The following is a 20,094-nucleotide window of genomic DNA, read 5'->3' on the forward strand; positions in this document are numbered from 1 at the left end:
ATCCCATCTGCAATAGCTACAGATTTAGGTGGATATCTCTCTTCTTGAGGTCCAAAATATCTTGAGGTTACTGCACCTGCCAGGAAGTGGCCTTCCTTCCTTCCTGGAAAGCTCCTGCTGGGAACCTAAGAGTTTCCAAATTCTGGAGGGATCAGGTAGAGATAAAAGGTAAATGCTTCAATTCTCTTAACAAGGGTATAATTTACTAAATTGCTGTAAGTCATAATTAGCTTAAGGCGAAAATTTCCCTTGCATCTGGACAACAAAGATTAAAAGCTAGTAATATTTCAGACAAAAAGATGTAAAATTATAATCATATTTATCAGTTCATTCAAAGCCATGTAATTAATTTTTGTTCTACTTGAGTCTAGTTTTTTCCATTAGTTCTGTCTACACTGCCTGATGATTGAGGGTGATAGTATTGACAGTGATAATTTCAAGAAGTTTGTGAGGTTTTTGTTGATTTGCCCAGTAAGTGGCTGCCTTGATCACTGGAGACTGTAGAACTATACCCCAAGTGGAAAACACATTTTCTAAGTTTCTTTTTCATGGTGAGGGCATCAGCTTGCAGCAAGGGGAGGCTTTAACCTTCAAACAAAAAGATGGGGTTGGCCAGGGAGCCAAGAAGTGCCAAGCTGTTCTGGGTTTCCCATAGCCCTGACTGTTTATAATTCACAGCTATTGTTTACCCATCTTAATTTCTCTGATCTAGGAGCAGACTCTTGCCATGTTACCCGGACATCAGGATGGCAAAAGTCTGACAATGAGGGGTAAATTTTTGCAGAAACAGAATGGACTTTATCTACATGTGCCATAATCTTTACAGATTCTGTTGGTGTTGTCTTTGCTTTTTTTGTTTTTTTTAAAAATATTTATTTATTTATTTAGCTGCACCAGGGTTTAGCTGTGGCATGCAGTATCTTAATTTCTGCCTGTGGGATCTTCGTTGCAGCACGTGGGATCTAGTTCCCTGACCCAGGCCCCCTGCATTGGGAGCGTGGAATCTTAACCACTGGACTACCAGGGAAGTCCCTGTCATTGTTGTTTTTGTATGAAAGTCACCTAGGGTATTTCCCTAATACTCAGGTTCAGTCCCTTTCATGTGAGCCTAAATTTTGATGACAAATAACATTTTATGTTAGGACATATAAGATTTATATGAATTTCATATAATTTCTCAAATACTTATATATAAACACAACATAAAGAAGGCTTAATGTTACCTTTTATTTGACAATGCTTCCCATGTAATTTAATATACAAAATAAGCCTAATTAGTTTAATATCTCTCTTTGAGGTGCTTCAGGACAAAATCACTTTCTTTTCCCTTAACAAAATGCATTTCCATTCTTCTTATCTCCTTTTACTGAAAACATACATCTTATTTTCCTTGTATACTGAAATGCTTCCCTTATTACTTCTAGTAGCTTTAATTACACCTATGTTATAATTTTTAACCCTTAAAAAACCTTAATCTCTTGAGAAGCAGGCTATCGTAAACTGTCATATCAGCACTTTCTGATTGGTAAATCTGTGAACACATTTTATAACCTCTAGAAACGTACATTTTCTTATAATATTCTTCCCTCAATATGGTATAAGACATAGGTCTAATAAATCCAAATATCTTTAGTTTTTCTTTAGTAAGAAAAGTGGGTAAACTTAAACTTGCTTAGCAACTAATGTTTCAGTATTTTATCTTAATGAGAAATGATCTGGATATTCAATGAATTCTCATCATTCAATTTAACTTAGCAAAACTCTGAAGTTTCAAGTTACCAAAAATTGGAGAAACTATTTTTAGGTAGACAGGCCATAAAATATAATCATTATTTTTTTGAAATTGAAGTATAGTTGATATAAAACATTATATGTTATGGGTGTACAGTATAGTGATTCACAATTTTTAAAGTTTATACTCCCAGACTCTCTGCCTAGGATCTTTCCCTAGGTCCTCTTCACCTAGGAAATGTAACAGTACCCCTTTAAGACTCCAAGTCTTAAGATAACAGCTCAAATAAAAGTCATAGACTGTCACTTAATACAAGGAGATCTAGATATCAGGAAAAACTCACCAACGCACCTGAGGGTTCTGTGAAGCCAGGGGGGCTCAAGGGGCTGTGCTTGGTACCAAGGCGCTGGTCCAGTATAGACTCCAGGTAACCTCAGATGGGTTTTTCTGATATCCTGCCAACTATGCCAAGCAATGTCGATGGAAATAATCAATAAACAATCTGTAATAAGAATAGAAAAGAGCTTTATTTGAGCCAAACTGAGGGCTATAGCCAAGGAGACAGCCTCTCAGATAACTCTGAGGAATTGTTCCAGAGAAGCATGGTTTTCAGCAGTATTATATCTTATAAGAACAAAGAACGTCAAACAAGGGATACATTCTTTCAAAGCTTCAAAAAACCAGATCACCATGTACACAGTGAGTCAGTGTGGCCTTGGTACCTAGGAAGGGAGTCTTTATCATTGAAAGAATACCAGTATTGGTGTCCCAGGAAGGGAGGCATTTAATTTTTATTTTTAACATGCGCATTCTTTACTTATGGTCAATGCATCCTTTTCTTTAATAATTAAAGCAGATGTACAACATACGTTTGATAGGCCACAAACGGGCTGTTTTAGTTAGTATAAAATTCAAGTTAATTTGTGTATAAGCTAGAATTATTTCCCCATACCTTAGTATGTAAAAATTTCTTCCATCAATAGTTTGAATGAAAGAACCTATTTGAAAAATATATATATATTGTTAGTTGGAAGTATGTCTGTCATGGAATTTCAACCTATTGAATCAAAAAGTGATAATTTGGAAATCCAAATATTCCTATCTTTGCATTTAAGACTTTTAATGTGACTGCAACTTAACTTTTCAATCTAATCTTTCCCTCCTACACTGTGTTCTGAAACCATAGTTGATGTGAGAATGTCCAGAGGGTAAAAAGTCACAGAATGAACAAGGTACATTTTCCCAGAGACTAGTGTTTACTTAAAGACTTTTTCTTAGAGATGGGGGTGGATGGGGAATGTGAACTTCTGCACAAATATGCTTTGTCAGATTTTTCATTGCGGGCATTATGGAGGATTAGGTGTCTAGAGAAACTCTCCTGGTATAGGACACCTAAAAATGTATATATATACATATATATATATAATCAAATGTTGGTGTTTGCTCTGGAGGCATCTGTCTACATGGATGGCCTAAAGCTTGAGTTCTAACAGGTGCAGTGAGCAGGAGAGAAAACTAAAGGTTTGTCCCCTTATGGTGGAAGATTGGATGGAAATCCCTACATGGGATTTGAGAACCCCATCTGAGAACCCCAAGGAGATACAGTACTTTACTTCAGCTTATAAACAAGGAAGAAAATACCACACAGAAGGATTTATCAGTGACTCTTGTCTGTCTCAACTTAAGTTTTGTTGGAGGAAAAACATGACTTTGGCAAAATTTCTGAACTATGCAAAAAACAAACAAAAGATTCCAACTAAAAATGTAGTTTAAAGTGGGCTTGGATGGCTACTTCTCCACCTGGCAGAAGTACCTTGCAGAGCAAATTCAAATACTCTCTGGGAAAATGCACTTTAAACCTAGGCCTCAGAGACACCCCAAGGAATATGAGCATGCGTATGGTAACTCTCTGTTTAACTTTTTGAGAAACCGCCGAACTGTTTTCCAAGGGGGCTACACCATTTTACCTCCCTACCAACAATATAGGAGGGTTCTAATTTCTCTGCATCCTGGCCAACACTTGTTACTATTTGTCTTTTTTATTATAGCTGCCCTAGTGGGTATGAAATAGTATCTCACTGTAGTTTTTTGTTTCTTTTTAATTAATTAATTTTATTTTATTTATTTTTGGCTGTGTTGAGTCTTCGTTGCTGCACACGGGCTTTCTCTAGTTGTGGTGAGCAGGGGCTACTCTTCATTGCAGTGCGTGGGCTTCTCATTGAGGTCGCTTCTCTTGTTGCAGAGCACAGGCTCTAGGTGTGCTGGCTTCAGTAGTTCTGGCACACAGGCTCAGTAGTTGTGACTCACAGGCTCTAGAGCCCTTGCTCAGTAGTTGCTGCGCACAGGCTTAGTTGCTCTGTGGCATGTGGAATCTTCCTGGACCAGGACTTGAACCCATGTCCCCTGAATTGTCAGGCAGATTCTTTATCACTGCGCCATCAGGGAAGTCCCTCTCATTGTGGTTTTGATTAGCATTTCCGTAATGACTGATGACATTGAGCATCTTTTCATGTGCTATTGGCTATTAGGTCTTTGGAGAAATGTCTATTCAATTTCTTAGCCCACTTTAAAATTGGGGTTTTTATCTTTTTATTGTTGAATTAAGAGTTCTTTATATATTTTCAATACAAGTACTTTCGATAAAGTATAATTTGTCTAATTTTTCTACTGTTGCTTGTACTTTGGGTGTCATACCTTAGAAATCATTGCCTAATGTAAAGTCACAGAGATTTAGGCCTATGTTGTACTTCTAAGAGTTTTATAGTTTTAGCTCTATTTTGAGGTTTTTTGTACATGATCTGAGATAGATGTTTAACTTCATTCTTTTCCATCTGGCTGTCCAGTTGACTCAGCATCATTTGTTGAAAAAGACTATTCTTTCCCCATTTAAGTGACTTGCCACCCTTCTCAAAACCAATTTACCATAAATGTAGGGTTTGTTTTTTTTTCTGGACTCTCACTTCTATTCCATTGATCTATATGTCTAAACTTATACCATAATATGGTTTTCTGGGTTTTTTTTTTATTGAGGAACAGTTGATTTACAATATTATTAACCTCAGGTGTACAACAGAGTGATTCACAATTTTATAATTATACTCTACCTATAGTTATTACAAAATATTGGCTATATTCCTTGTGCTGTATAATATATCCTTGTAGCTTATTTATTTTATACATAGTAGTCTGTACCTCTTAATCCACTACCTGTATCTTATCTCTACACCCTTTCCTCTCCCCACTGGTAACCACTAGTTTGTTCTCTATATCTGTGTCTGCTTATTTTTGTTATATTCATTCATTTATTTCTTAGATTAAGATACAGTATTTATCTTTCTCTCTCTGACTTATTTTACTAAGCATAATACCCTCCAAGTCCAGTCATATCGTTGCAAATGGCAAATTTTCATTCTTTTTTATGGCTGAAGAGTATTCCGTTGAGCATATATATCACATCTCCTTTCTCCATTTTCTGTTGATGGACACTTAGGTTGCTCCCAAACCTTGGCTATTGCAAATAATGCTGCTATGACATTGGGGTACATGTATCTTTTCAAGTTAATGTTTTCATTCTCTTTGGATATATACCCAGGAGTGGAATTACTGGATCATAAAGTAGTTCTGTTTTTAGTTTTTTGAGGAACCTCCATATTATTTTCCCTAGTGGATGCACCAACTTACATTTCCACCAGCAGTGTACAAGTGTTCCCTTTTCTCCCCGTCCTCACCAACATTTGTCATTTGTGGTCTTTTTTTTTTTTTTTTTCTGTGATAACTGCCAGTTTTATTCCCCTGGCTAAGAGATCCAGAGGTAATTTGAGGTTTACATTTTTTTTAATAGTTCTTTCTTCAAGAATTTAGGTGCCCCCATTGCCCTTATAAGCTGGTTGCAAATTATTTGATTGACTCTTAATTATAAAAAAAAACTTTAATTCTTTTTGTATGTGTGACGTGTTCATTAAAAAATACATATGAGCAAAAAGAAAAAAACTCACACCACACAGAAATAAGCACAGTTAAATTTTTGATATATGTATCTATGTATACACACGCACACGCACACACACGCAATTTGAGATTTTCTCCTACATATGTGAGCTGATACTAAATATGCTACTTTGTAACCTGTTATGTTTTACTTTACAATATGGAATTAACATATTTTCATGCATATGTGTGAAACTTCCCAATTGAAAAACAGACCTGGAGAATGTGTCAAAATACAAAATCCAGATGCTGGTAATAAGGACACTACCTAAAGCAAAACTCCACCAGATGATTAAAAATAAAACAAAAGGCAAAGATACATCAGAAAATGCTAACAGAAAGAAAGCAGGCACCAGATTTTAATATCAGACAAAAAATAAAAAAAGAATTCAAGGCCTAAAGCACACAGGATGAGGACGGCTGCGTGAATGTCTTTGTTTCCAATGCATCATCACAAACGTGTTTCTTACTCTTCTTATCTCTTCCCTAAGCCTTTCCAACTCATCTACTCCTCTTATCATTTCTTCTGGGTCCAAATGCCTAACCGGAGTGTCCTCTTTATATCCCTGACCAGGCTGAGTCAGCCCTCCTCTACGGTTTCCTTCTGCTTCCTGGCTTACACCTTCTTCAGAAGGTTGAGGATTTCTTTCTGCCTCCTGTGGTACAGCTTCCATAGGGCGGTCTTCCTCAGCCTTTGGCATGTTCGGTGCTTTTCCTTCATTTTCTTCACAAGACTTTTGCGTGTTGAGTATTTTTCTCTTATTTCATTTTTGAATAAATTAACCCTGCAGGGATCCAGGGGATTTTCCTCCCTCTTCCCTTACTCTATTTGGGTCGCTTCCAAAAGACCAAGAGTCCTGAAAGGATCCGGGGCACTTTTCTCCTCCAGCAATAGGGAGCTGCCTATGGTCTTTTTGATGATAGCCATTCTGACAGGTGTGAAATGATATCTCATTGTGGTTTTGATTTAAATTTTTCTGATGATTAGTGATGTTGGGCATCTTTTCACGTGCCTGTTGGCCATCTGTATGTCTTCTTTGAAAAATGTCTATTTAAGTCTTCTGGCCATTTTTTAATCAGGTTGTTCATTTTTTGTTATTGTGTTGTATGAGCTGTGTCTGTGTGTCTATATGTGTGTGTATATATGTATACATATATATATGATATTAACCGCTTATTGGTCATATCATTTGCAAATATTTTCTCCCATTCAGTAGATCCTTTTTTAATTTTGTCAATGGTTTCCTTTGCTGTGCAAAAGCTTTTAAGCTTAATTAGGTTCCATTTGTTTATTTTTGCTTTTGTTTCCTTTGTCTTAGGAGGCAAATCCAAAAAAATATGGCTACAATTTACATCAAAGAATATTCTGCCTATGTTCTCTTCTAGGAGTTTTATGGCTTCAGGTCTTGCATTTAGGTCTTTAATCCATTTTGAGTTTATTTTTGTATATGGTATGAGAAAATGTTCTAATTTCATTCGTTTACATGTAGCTGTCCAGTTTTCCCAGAACCACTTATTGGACAGATTAGACATCTTTTCCCCATTGTATATTCTTGCCTCTTTTGTCATAGATTAATTGACCATAGTGTGTGAATTTATTTCTGGCCCTCTATTCTGTTCCACTGATTTATGTGTCTGTTTTTGTGCCAGTGCCATAATGGTTGGTTTTTGTGTTTGTTTGTTTGGTTTTGGTTTTTTTTTTTGCTGCGTTGCTTCTTTGTTGCTGTGCGTGGGCTTTCTCTAGTTGCAGCAAGTGGGGTCTACTCTTCATTGAGGTGCATGGGCCTCACGTTGTGGTGGCTTCTCTTGTTGTGGAGCAAGGGCTCTAGGTGCGTGGTCTTCAGTAGTTGCAGCACGTGGGCTCAGTAGCTGAGGCACGCAGGCCCTAGAGCGCAGGCTCTGTAGTTGTGGCACACAGGCTTAGTTGCTCTGCAGCATGAGAGATCTTCCTGGACCAGGTATCGAACCTGTGTCTCCTGCACTGGCAGGTGGATTCTTAACCTCTGTGCCACCAGGGAAGTCCTGCCATACTGTTTTTCTTTGAATTTTACTTTATTTATTTACTTTTTATACAGCAGGTTCTTATTAGTTATCTATTTTATACATATTAGTGTATATATGTCAATCCCAATCTCCCAATTCATCCTGCCACCCCCACCCCCCCATACTGTTTGATTACTATAGTTTTGTAGCATAATTTCAAGTCAGGGAACGTGATTTCTCCAGCTCCATTCTTCTTTCTCAAGATTGTTTTTGCTATTTGGGGTCTTTTGTGTTTCCATACGAACTTTAAAATTATTTGTTTAGTTCTGTTAAAAATGTCTTTGGCACAGTGGTTAAGAATCTGCCTACCGGGCTTCCCTGGTGGCGCAGTGGTTGAGAGTCTGCCTGCTGATGCAGGGGACGCGGGTTCATGTCCTGGTCTGGGAAGATCCCACATGCCGCGGAGCGGCTGGGCCCGTGAGCCATGGCCACTGAGCCTGCGCGTCTGGAGCAACGGGAAAGGCCACAGAGCGAGAGGCCTGCGTACCGCAAAAAAAAAAAAAAAAAAAAAAAAAGGTAAGAATCCGCCTACCAATGCAGGGTACATGGGTTCTATCCCTGGTCCCGGAAGATCCCACATGCCGTGGAGCAACTAAGCCTGTGTGCCACAACTACTGAGCCTGCACTCTTGAGCCCATGCCCCACAACTACTGAGCCCACATGCCACAACTACTGAAGCCCACAAGCTTAGAGCCTGTGCTCCGCAACAAGAGAAGCCACCGCATTGAGAAGCCCACGCACCACAACAAAGAGTAGCCCTCGCTCAACGCAACTAGAGAAAACCCATGCACAGCAACAAAGACCCAACGCAGCCATAAATAAAAAAATAAATAAATAATTTTAAATGCCTTTGGTATTTTGATAGAGATTGCATTAAATCTGTATATTGCCTTGGGTAGTATGATCATTTTAACAATATTAAATCTTCCAGTCTGTGAACCCAGTGTATCTTTCCTTCTGCTTGTGTTGTCTTCTATTTCTTTCGTCAGTGTCTTATAGTTTTCTGAATACAGGTCTTTTGCCTCCTTGGGTAGGTTTATTCCTAGGTATTTTATTCTTTTTGATGCTATGGTAAATGGGATTGTTTTCTCAATTTCCATTAGTTAGTTCTTTGTGTATAGAAAAGCAACAGATTTCTGTATATTAATTTTGTGTCCTACAACTTCACCAAATTCATTAAAGAGCTCTAGTAGTATTTTGGTGGGGTCCTTAGGATGTTCTATGTGTAGTATCATATCATTTCAAACAATAACATTTTTATTCCTCTTTTTCAATTTTGATTCCTTTTCTTTTCTTTTTTTTTTTTTGCACGATTACTGTGGTTAGGACTTCCAATACTGTATTGAATAAAAGTGGCGAGAGTGGGCAACCTGGTCTTGTGGAACAAGGATGATCTTGGGGGAAATGCTTTTAGCTTTTCACCATTGAGTATGTTAACTGTGGGCTTATCATACATAGTCTTTATTATGTTGAGGTATGTTCCCTCTATAACCACTTTGATGAGAGTTTTTATCATAAACTGATGTTGAATTTTCTCAAAAGCTTTTTCTGCATCTATTGAGATGATCATATGGTTTTTATTCTTCAAGTTTTAAATATGGTGTATCACACTGATTTGTGGATACTGAACCATCCTTGCACCCCTAGGATAAATCCCCCTTGATCCTGGTGTATGATCCCTTTAATGTATTGTTGGATTCAGTTTGCTAATATTTTGTTGAGGATTTTTGCATCTATGTTCATCAGTAATATTGGCCTGTAATTTTTTTTTTTTTTTTTTTTTTTTTGCGGTACGCGGGCCTCTCACTGTTGTGGCCTCTCCTGTTGTGGAGCACAGGCTCCGGACGCACAGGCTCAGCGGCCATGGCTCACGGGCCTAGCCGCTCCACGGCATGTGGGATCTTCCCGGACCGGGGCACAAACCCGTGTCCCCTGCATCGGCAGGCAGACTCTCAACCACTGTGCCACCAGGGAAGCCCGGGCCTGTAGTTTTTGTGTGTAAGTGTGATATCTTTGTCTGGTTTTGCTATCAGGGTGGCCTTGTAGAATGAGTTTGGAAGTGTTCCTTCCTCTGCAATTTTTCTGGAATAGTTTGAGAAGGACAAATGTTAACTCTTCTCTAAATGTTTAATAGAATTCGCCTGTGAAGCCATCTGGTCCTGGACTTCTGTTTGTTGGGAGTTTTAAAATCACAGTTTCAATGTCAGTACTTGTGATCGATCTGTTCATACTTTCTATTTCTTCCTGGTTAAGTCTTGGGAGATTGTACATTTCTACGGATTTGTCCATTTCTTCTAGACTGTCCATTTTATTGGCATATAATTGTTCATAGTTTCTTATGATCCTTTGTAACCTTATGCCATAATATCTTTTAAAACCTAATCTAATGATATTTTATCACTCTGCCATGTTCTGTGGATTACACAGATCTACTCTGGTACAATACAAGAGGAATTACGTAAGACTCTGAGTACCAGGAGGTGAGAATCCTTTGGGGACATCTTGGAGGCAAGGTACAACATAACAGTAAACATGTAATTATTATCTGGATGTACAAAAATATATGCTTTTTGTAATTTAGTAATACAATCAGACTTCTAAATCTAATAAAGGCTAGTTTCAAAATACTTACCCTAATCATCATGTTTAATGGCAAAACATTAAAAACATTCTCTTTCAAACCAGGAAAAAGACAGAAATGCCCACTTTCCCCACTCTACTCACCATTGTATTACAGGCCTTAGCCAGTGTAATAAGGCAAGACAAGGAAAGAACTTGAAAGGAAGACATGACCCTGTAATTCTTTGGTGATGATATGATTCCTACATGAAAAACTGAGAAAGAATCTATGAACAGTTAATGAGAACAGTTAGTAAAACTTCTAGATATGATTATACCAGCAGCAAAAAAGAACATTTATTTAAAAATGATAGCCTTACTGTAGCAACAAAAACTGTTAAATAATCTGGAAAAAATGTATAAGATCTTAGTGGAGAAATTTATAAAAGCTTATTGAAAGACATTAAGGAAGACTAAATAAATAGTGAGATATAGCCTATTCTTGAATAAGAAAAATCAGGCAAGAGAGTCATGCCGTACTAGATTGAAAAAAATCTTAACATTCAGTTGTAATTATTGAAACAATGTGGTATTGACAAAAAGATTAATAAGTCTATGGAACTGACAAGAAAGCACAGAAACAGACCATGCTTTGGGAACTTGACATACAATAGAGTTTTCAGTTGAGAAAAGATGCTCAATTGGACCTATTGAAAGTTTTTCCTTGTATCAAACAAAAATAAATTCCAAGTGGATGATTAAAGACTCAAATATGAAAAACAAAACTTGTAAAACTTCTAAAATAAATTACAGAAAACCTTTGTGATCCCATGGTGAAAGAATTTAAGACAGAAAAGGGTGAAACCATAAAAGAAAATATTGCTACTTTCTGTCCATCAAAATACACTATAAAAAGAGTGGAAAATGCAATAAACAACCTAGAAGAGACTTGTAATGTATATAACTGGCAAAGTATTAGTACTCATAATATTTTTAAATTTTACAGAGAAAATCTAATGCAAATACAAGCAAAAGCCTTGAGGTTATGAAAGAAAAAACACAAATGGCCACTAAATATATGAAAATGCTCAAAGTCCCTAGTAATCAGAGAAATTCAATCTAAAACTATAATCATATTTCATATCATGTGTACCGTACAGGCAAAACATAAAGGGTGATGAAGATGTAGAACAACAGGTACTCGCATTCACTACCAGCGAAAGTTGGTACAACCATTTTGGAAGACAATTTGGTATTTTTCTGGTGTTCTATTGCTGCATACAAGCCACCCCAAATTTAGTGACTTAAAATAACATTCCACAGTTTCTGTGGGTCACAAATTGGAAGGGGCTTGGCTGGGCAGCTCTGGAATCATTCATTCAGTTCCAGTGGGTCATCTGGGAGTTGGGGCCACTAGGAACTGGCTGGAATCATTCTTCATATTGTCTCAGCATCCCTCCTTGGGACCTCTCCACTTGGGCAGCTAGATTGAGCTCATAGCATGGTGGCCTCCGGCCTCTGGTTGGTCAGAGTCCTTATAAGGAAGCTAAAATCTTTTAGGAGCAAGTATTTGAGCTAACAAAATAGAAGGTGTATGGCCCTTTATAAACTAGCTTTGAAAGTCACACAGAGTAACTTCCACCATTCTCTATTGATTTAAAGTTACAAAAGCTCACCCACTATCAAAGAAAGGGGACATAGACTCCATAGATGGGAGATATGTCAAGGTCACATTGTAAAAAGAGCATTTGGATGGAAGATATTTTTGTTGCTTTCTTTAGAAAATATTATGTGCCATAGGCACTATTTACTAAAATTTACTTCACTCCTGGATATTTACCTTACAGAAATTCCTTCCCATATGCATCTGGAGACGCAACACTTTGTAATTACAAAAAACTGAAAACAACATGTTCAGCAACACTGGAATGGATAAATATACGGCAATATTCTTCATAAGTGAAAGTGAATGAACTCTAACCACACATATTGATATGAAAGAATCACAAAAACAATGTGGAACTGAAAAGGCAAATTGTAGAATATATATATCATTTATATCAAGGTCACAAATAAGTAAAGCTATTTATGCTACTTTATGTTATATTGTTTAGGAGTATCTATATTTGTGGTAAACTAGTAAATTATAGAGAAAAGCAAAGGAATGAGTAACATAAAATTCAGGATAGTGGTTTCCTGGGGGGAAAACAAGCAGAAGGAGAATAGTCTGGGAGGGGTATACTGGGAGCTTTAAGGTTCTGGGCTGTTTTATTTCTTAAGCTGAGTGGTAGTTACTTACTGTTCAGTTTAATAATAAACTGTTTATTAGGTTTTGAATTTGAAATAGGTTTGAAAACAGAACAGTTTAATAATAATATTTAAAATAAATGTATATATTCGTGACAATTCTCACAAAATTCAAAAAATATGTATTTATATAAAGGGCTTTGCCACATGTATAATGAACCTCCTTTCCCAAGAAAGTATATTAGCCAAGTTTAGAAATAGGAAACTTGTTTTCTCCTCTGATAATAGACATCTGAAACATTATATTTACATAGCACCATTGATATGATAGACTGGTATGCAAAGTTTGCATTGATTTTAAAGCTAAAACATGAGATTTCAAAGACATTGAGTGGGGATATGGGGACAAACGCTTAAATTTCTTGATGAATGGGACATTTGAGTTTATTCTTTCTCTGTAAGGAGATATTTTGGCAGAAAAGTTTTGAGAAGCTCTGAGTCTCCTGGCCAACTTGATTACTCCTTATTTCCTGAACACATCCTGTATCTTCTGACTTCGTGCTTTGGCTCCTGCCAAACCTTTCAAGTCACAAAATTTACTTGGTAAAAGAGAGGAGGTAAAAAGCCAACTTGTTCTTGTCCAGAACCAGGACGATTTGATCTACATTCTGTGTTCCTACAGAAGGGAAACAATCCTCTAACATTTGTGCAAGTCTGCCTTATGACCTAAAATTTGAAGACCTGGATCCATTGTTTCATACTGACGCTGCAACTGTACAAACTCAGCCAATAAGGGCGATTGTTTCCAGTTGATAGCAGTTTGGTGAAATTAATTGTTGCTTGACATTATTTTTGTTATTTAAAATTCATTCAGCCCTGACAACCTATTAGGGAATCTTAGTCAAATTTCTAACAGATGGCTATTTACTATATTGCTAAAACCACCACAATTATTTCTTGAACTTTTCCTGGTAATTTCTGCAGAGTTAGATTCCAGTGGAAATTAAAGGTGGACTGTTAGAACATTGCATAGAGGATATTATATAGTTCCAGAGTGGCTTTTCATCCCTGAGTATGAAGTTTAATGTGCTCCTACGTCTTCTTCTAAAACAATATACCGAAAGACATGTCTCATTACCACACATTGCCCAGCCCGACTCCGAGTCAGTGAACCTCTCACCTCCATAGATTGTTCATCGTGCCAAAGGATGTACATTAGTGAAGCAAACTGGGTAAACTTGCTCTCTATTGCGTATGCTTTTGATGTCTTGAAGGCAAAAGTCTTGACTCTTCACACCTATCACTCCTGTCTATTTTTGGATTTCTTAAATCCATGATTTCTCAAGAAATCTCTTGAGGTGTACCTCCCACTTCCTATGTATGTGATTCAGTTAAATTCAAAATCTATTAATTGTTTCCTATACTTACTGTGTTACACACTACACAGGGGAATCAAGAATGGGTAAGACCATCTCTGTTCTTCAGGAACAACAGAGAATTTTGTGTGTGTGTATGTTTGTGTTTGTGTGTGTATACAGGAAGTTGAAGTAGGTGGTTAAAAAGTATATACATAAAAAAAAAAGTATATAGATAACTGTAAATAAGGCAGGTCACACATGCTATTTGTAGGCCCACCAATAACATTTGTGGGATTGAGAACCAAAGAATAAATTGAGGCCCACGTGCCTTATGTTTAAGTCTTTAAAAGTTATAAATCAAGTTCACACAGGACTATCAAAGAAAATATATCTTCTTATATCAACAACAAACCTTTATAAAAATCAAATAGGAAAATATATCTAAAGCTATAACTTTTGTATGACTGAAAGAGAAGTAAAATGTCAAATATTACAATTTAAATATTATTGCATGTGTCTAGATTTTGGGCTGATGATCCAATGATATCTGGATGGGGAATAAAATTAAAACCTATGTAATTCAAATATTATCATGTATTTATTTCATAACTTTTATCTTGCCATCATCAACAAAATCATCAAGATTTTCATTTTTTGTGCACTATCTACAGTAATGACTCAAAGTATTAGTATACAAAATGTAGTAGAATTTAAAGTGTACAAAAATGGAATGTGTTGAATATATTTTCATTAGGAAAGTACATGTAAACTGTAAAATAAAAATTATTTTAATATATGTTTTAAGTTATTTCATTTATAAAATATTATAAAATATAAATTATATATATTTATATATATAATATATATATAAATATAAAATGGAAAAATAAAATATAATTAATGAATATCAATATTTTAAGTCATATTATTTAAATAAAACTGGCATTTAAAAATGTTTTTCTTTTTGTCTGATGTATTACATGTAGTGAAGTACACAGACTTAAGTATATAGTTACAAGAACTTTTACATTTGTGAACACCCATGTAATCACCACCCAGATCAAGACACTGAATATTTCTAACACAGCAGCAGGCTCCCTCATGCCTTCTCTTAATTGATAACTTGGCAAAAGGTAACCACCAATCAGACCTCTATATTAGTTTTTTCTGTATTTAAAAATTACTTTATTTAGATATAATTCACATACCATAAAATTCACCCATTTAAAGTGTACAATTCAATAGTTTTTAGTGTAGTCACAGAGTTGCACAACCATCACTACAATCAATCTTAGAACACTTCCATCACCCCCAAAAGAAACTGTATCTCTTAGCAGTCACTCCCAATTTCCACTCAATTCTCCCAGCTCTGGGTAATTATCAATGTTCTTTCTGTCTCTACAGATTTACCTATCCTGGACGTTCCATATTGATGGAATCATATAATATGTGGTCTTCTATGACAGTCTTATTTCCCCTTAGCATAATATTTTCAAGTTTTATCCACGTTGAAACATACGTCAGTACTTCATTTCTGTTTATGGATGAATCGTATTCAATTATATGGATATACTATGTTTTATTTATTCATTCATTAGTTGATAAGCATTTAGTTTGTTTCCACTTTTTGGTTATTATGAATAATGCTGCTATGAATACTTTGCACAAGTTTTTGTGTGGACAAATGTTTCTCTTGGATATATACCTAGGAGTGGAATTACTGGGTCATATGGCAATTATATGCTGAACTGTTAGGCTGTTTTGCAAAGTGGTTGCACCACTTAAATATTTTTACTGTAAAGTCCATTTTATCCGATATTAATATAGCCACTCCAGCTTTCTTATGATTGCTTTTTGAATGATTCATGTTTTTCCATTCTTTTAATTTCAACCTCTGTGTATCTTTGAATCTAAACTGCTCCTATAGGTAGCATATAGATGGATTTTGTTTATTAATGTATTCTGTTCAATTCATTCACACAATGTTATTATCGATATAGTTGAATTTATGTCTGCCATTATAATTTTTGTTTTCTGTGTCTCATGTCTTTTTTGTTCATCTCTTCCTACTTTACTCTTTTTTTCTTTAATTGAATATTCCTTAGTGTAACATTTAAATTTCTTTAATGATTTTTTCCCTATATTTTTTGGAGTTATTTTCTTAGTGGTTTCTCTAGGTCTTACCATATCATCTTAACTGACCAGAATCTTCTTTAGATTTATACCAACTTAGTTCCAGTAAGATAAAAAAAATCATCTGGTGATTCAGGAAATCTTGAGGGTGTTTCTTATGTGTGTATATTACCTGAACTATTATTACATCTATGGCAGTGCCTAAAATGTAATACTTTGCTATTTAGAGCTAGAGGCAGTCTATCGAGTCAAGCTGGGATAGGTGGCACTCTTAACAGGGATAGGTGGCACTTAACAGGGATAGGTGGCACTCTTCCCTGTATATAAAGAAATCTGTTTGTAGAAAAACAAGTGATGACAGCATGCAAGATGACTGAATCACTAAGACAAGGAATGAAGTTGTGTCTGACCTCTCATTAGTTTGCCCACAATCTTATATTTCAGTTGGCTTCATTAACTCATTCAATATATTTTTCAGGTGGCTCTTACATATTTTGCTGGATGCTTCAAGAATACATAAAAAAGAGAGGAGTCCAACTCTCCAAGAGTTTTCAGGGACATACCAATCAAGGTTGTCCTGATTTACACTCTTGCCTCGTACTAACTTAGTCACAAAACCTTAACTCCGGATGAGTCTATGTTTTCACTACGCCTGAGTGCCAATGGAGAAATTACACATATTTGAAATGGGATAAAGATTTGTTGCTTGTTTGGTATCATTAAGGGAGATGTGACTCTTTGAAGAACTGAGATGTTGGACTTCACTGGCTGAACAGTGGTTAAGAATTCACCTGCCAATGCAGGGGGCACTGGTTTGATCTCTGGTCCGGGAAGATCCCACGTGCCACGGAGCAACTAAGCCCGTGTGCTACAACTACTGAGCCTGCAAGCCACAACTACTGAAGCCCGCGTGCCTAGAGCCTGTGCTCCGCAACAAGAGAAGCCACTGCAATGAGAAGCTTGCGCACCACAATGAAGAGTAGTCCCCACTTGCCACAACTAGAGAAAGCCAGCAGGCAGCAACAAAGACCCAGTGCAGCCAAAAATAAAATTAATTAATTAATTTAATTTTTAAAAAAAAACAACCTTTCTTAAAAAAAAAAAAAGAATTGAGATGTTTGTATTTTAAAACCCGATTTGGTTCCTGTTCAGTTTCCCGTTCTGGCTCCCTGTAGACCCCAGTGTCTTCTTGTGATATGGCTCAGTCCCCAGGTTGAGGCCACTGTTCTCTTCCTTCCCCACATCAAAGTTTAGCTGCATCCCTGGGTGGTAGGACTTTAGATGGCTTTTATCTTTGTGCTTTTCTGTACCTGATTTTATTTTCTGCAGTAAGTATGCATTATTGACACAACCAGCAAAAAAAGTTAGAGCTATTTTTATTGTAAAATTAAACAAACCTTGATTGCTTCTTGTTCAGTTTCTTTAGATCTCAGTTGGAGATGGACTAGTGCAGCTTAAATATTAACCCGAGTAAAGCTTATTCTTCGTCCTTCTCCAGGAAGCATTTTCTTACTTCAGTCAGCATTAACTCCAGCCACCCAGCCTGCTATGCTGAAAATCCTGGATACATCCTGAACCACCACATCCAAACACTCTCTAATTCTGTTAATTGTCTGTTTAAATCTCTGTCAAATATGCCCACCCCACTTGCTACTGCCCTAGTTTAGGCACTTATCATCTCTCATCCATAGTACTATAATGCCCTTCTAACTGGTCTCTCCACCTTCAGTTTCATTTCCTCTAGTACAGTACAGTCTCCTAAATCATGACTCTTCCCTACTTAACATCCTTTACTGGCTCCCCACTGTCTATGGGAGTCTGAGTCAGAATGTCTCAGCATGGTCTACATATTTCTTTTTTTTTTTAAGTTTTTATTTTATATTGGAGTATAGTTGATTAACAATGTTGTGTTGGTTTCAGGTGTACAACAAGGTGATTCAGTTATCCCTATACATGTATCTATTCTTTTTCAAATTCTTTTCCCATTTCTTAAGCCCTGACACCAACTTTATCTCTTGCCACTTCTTGGTAAGTAACCTACACTTCAACAATACTCAACTACTTTCCAGTCTCTTGCATAGTTCTGGCTCTAGTTCTGGCTCCCTCTTGTCTTGTTAGCCTTTGACCTTGTTTTTCTTTTGCTTAGAATGTCCCTCCTCCCTTGCCTGCCAATTAAATTTCTCTTTCTTCCTACTGGTTCAGAAAGCTAGAGTCAGGTAGACTTCCTCCATTCAACCTTGCCTCTCCTAGAGTAGCAGGCTGTGATAATCATTCTATCTGTTCCTACTGAATCCAGAAGATAACAACATCAAAAATAATGATAAACCTCAGTGTAGAAAAGTGTAAAATAACTGTTGATATTTATTGACTACTTCTATATGCCAGCGTCTGTACTTGGAGCTCTGTAGGCATCGACTCATTTCATCCTTACAGTGACCCTGTAAGGTAGGCACTTAAAAAATTTTTTTTTAATTTTAATTTTTTTATGTCTTTACTAGAGTATAATTGCTTTACAATGGTGTGTTAGTTTCTGCTGTATAACAAAGTGAATCAGCTATATGTACACATATATCCTCATAGCCCCTCCCTCTTGCATCTCCCCCCCACCCTCCCTATCCCACCCCTCTAGGTGGTCACAAAGCACTGAGCTGATCTCCCTGTGCTATGTGGCTGCTTCCCACTAGCTATCTATTTTACATTTGGTAGTGTATATATGCCCATGCCATTCTCTCACTTTGTCCCAGCTTCCTTTCCCCACCCCCCCAACCCCTGCCACCAAGGTAGGCACTTTTATTATCCCTTCTTATTATAATACTTGTCCTACTTGTCTTGAAATGGCTAACTTATTGTCAATCTCCCCAATAGACAGTTGTTTTTATTCATCTTTAGATTCCTAGCAACTAATACAAGTTCCGTACGTGTGGTTTTTGGAATGTGATAAAGCCAACATTCATATTTAACCAAGCCTTGATCCCAAGGAGTGAATGATGTGAGATTTTCAGGTCAGTGGTGGGAGAGGCTTGGAGTTTGGGCAGAGGCATTCAGGGTCCCTCCAGTAATATTAAATGATCTTTCCCCTTGAACTAAATGGCATCCTCCTACTTGCTTAAGAAAACCACCCGGGAGTCACCTTGTTTACCACCTTTCTTCACACCTGTACCTCAGGAAAATATCCTGAGATCCTTCAACTTCTGTTTCTATAGCAACCACCCTAATCCAGGTCACCATCATATATTGCATGGACTTGTCCAATAGCTCTCTATCATTCTCTGGCTTCTCCCTGTTCCACTTCTAACCCCCTGCAAGTCATTCTCTACAAAATACGTTGACTTAAAAAACAAGACAAGACATAACTTAACAAACAAAAAATCCAAACAACAGGATTAGCCTTCTGCTTAACTTGCCAACCTCAGTCTCATACCCTCCACACAAGGTGTTTCAGGCCTCCTGGCCTTCTGTTCCTCAAACAAGCCAACGTTGTTCAGCATTAGCACTTCCGCACCCATGTCCTCGGTCTAGAATGCTCTTCTTCCCCATAATTGGCATAGCTGGCTCCTCCTCATTTAAGGCTTAGTTCAGATCATCTCCTCAAAAAGTCCTTTCTTGACCACTCTGTTTTGTTTTCTTCTTAACACATCACTACCTGCTATTATTTTATTTACTTTTTTCAAAAAGTTATCTTTTCCACTAGAAATATAAGCATCTAAGTGCCGGGCTTCTGTTATATTCACTCCTGTATCCCTAGCACCAAGAACAAAATACATTAGTTTTTGAATGAATAAACGAAACAAGGGAAAAAAACGAGCCTTTTTAGTATGTGTATATAGTGGTGAGCAGTCTTAAAGAAAGGAGTCCCTGTGTTCCTACTGCTCTTAAACTGGTAGGAGGGGAGAGGTGATGTATCAGATCCTATTGTCATCCAGGTGGCAGAATTAGCAATCACAACTGTAGAAGAGGTAAACTGGGTGTGCCTGCCAATGACTGCCAGTCCTGAATTGACTGAACGCTGAAGCCAGGTTCTGCTTCGGGGTGAAC

The 20,094-nt window shown here is 37.0% G+C and overlaps 1 protein-coding gene and 1 long non-coding RNA gene across 2 annotated transcripts in view; both read right to left on the reverse strand.

Moving 5' to 3' along the window:
- Positions 1-20,094, reverse strand: part of LOC309838555 — a 43,481-nt gene that overhangs the window by 22,615 nt on the left and 772 nt on the right. The window contains exon 2 of the long non-coding RNA XR_014298361.1: positions 2,084-2,234. This is a non-coding gene — a long non-coding RNA (uncharacterized lncRNA). The remainder of the gene's footprint in view (positions 1-2,083; positions 2,235-20,094) is intronic.
- On the reverse strand, positions 6,109-19,565 carry LOC309828007 (transcription elongation factor A protein-like 8; the record flags this gene model as incomplete). The annotated part of the gene is made up of 3 exons (XM_082663024.1): positions 6,109-6,453; positions 11,480-11,595; positions 19,481-19,565. 3 exons carry the CDS (start codon positions 19,563-19,565, stop codon positions 6,109-6,111), a joined length of 546 nt encoding a protein of 181 aa, XP_082519150.1.

This window comes from Grampus griseus (assembly GCF_964374135.1).
Source record: "Grampus griseus genome assembly, chromosome: 1".
NCBI lineage: Eukaryota > Metazoa > Chordata > Mammalia > Artiodactyla > Delphinidae > Grampus > Grampus griseus.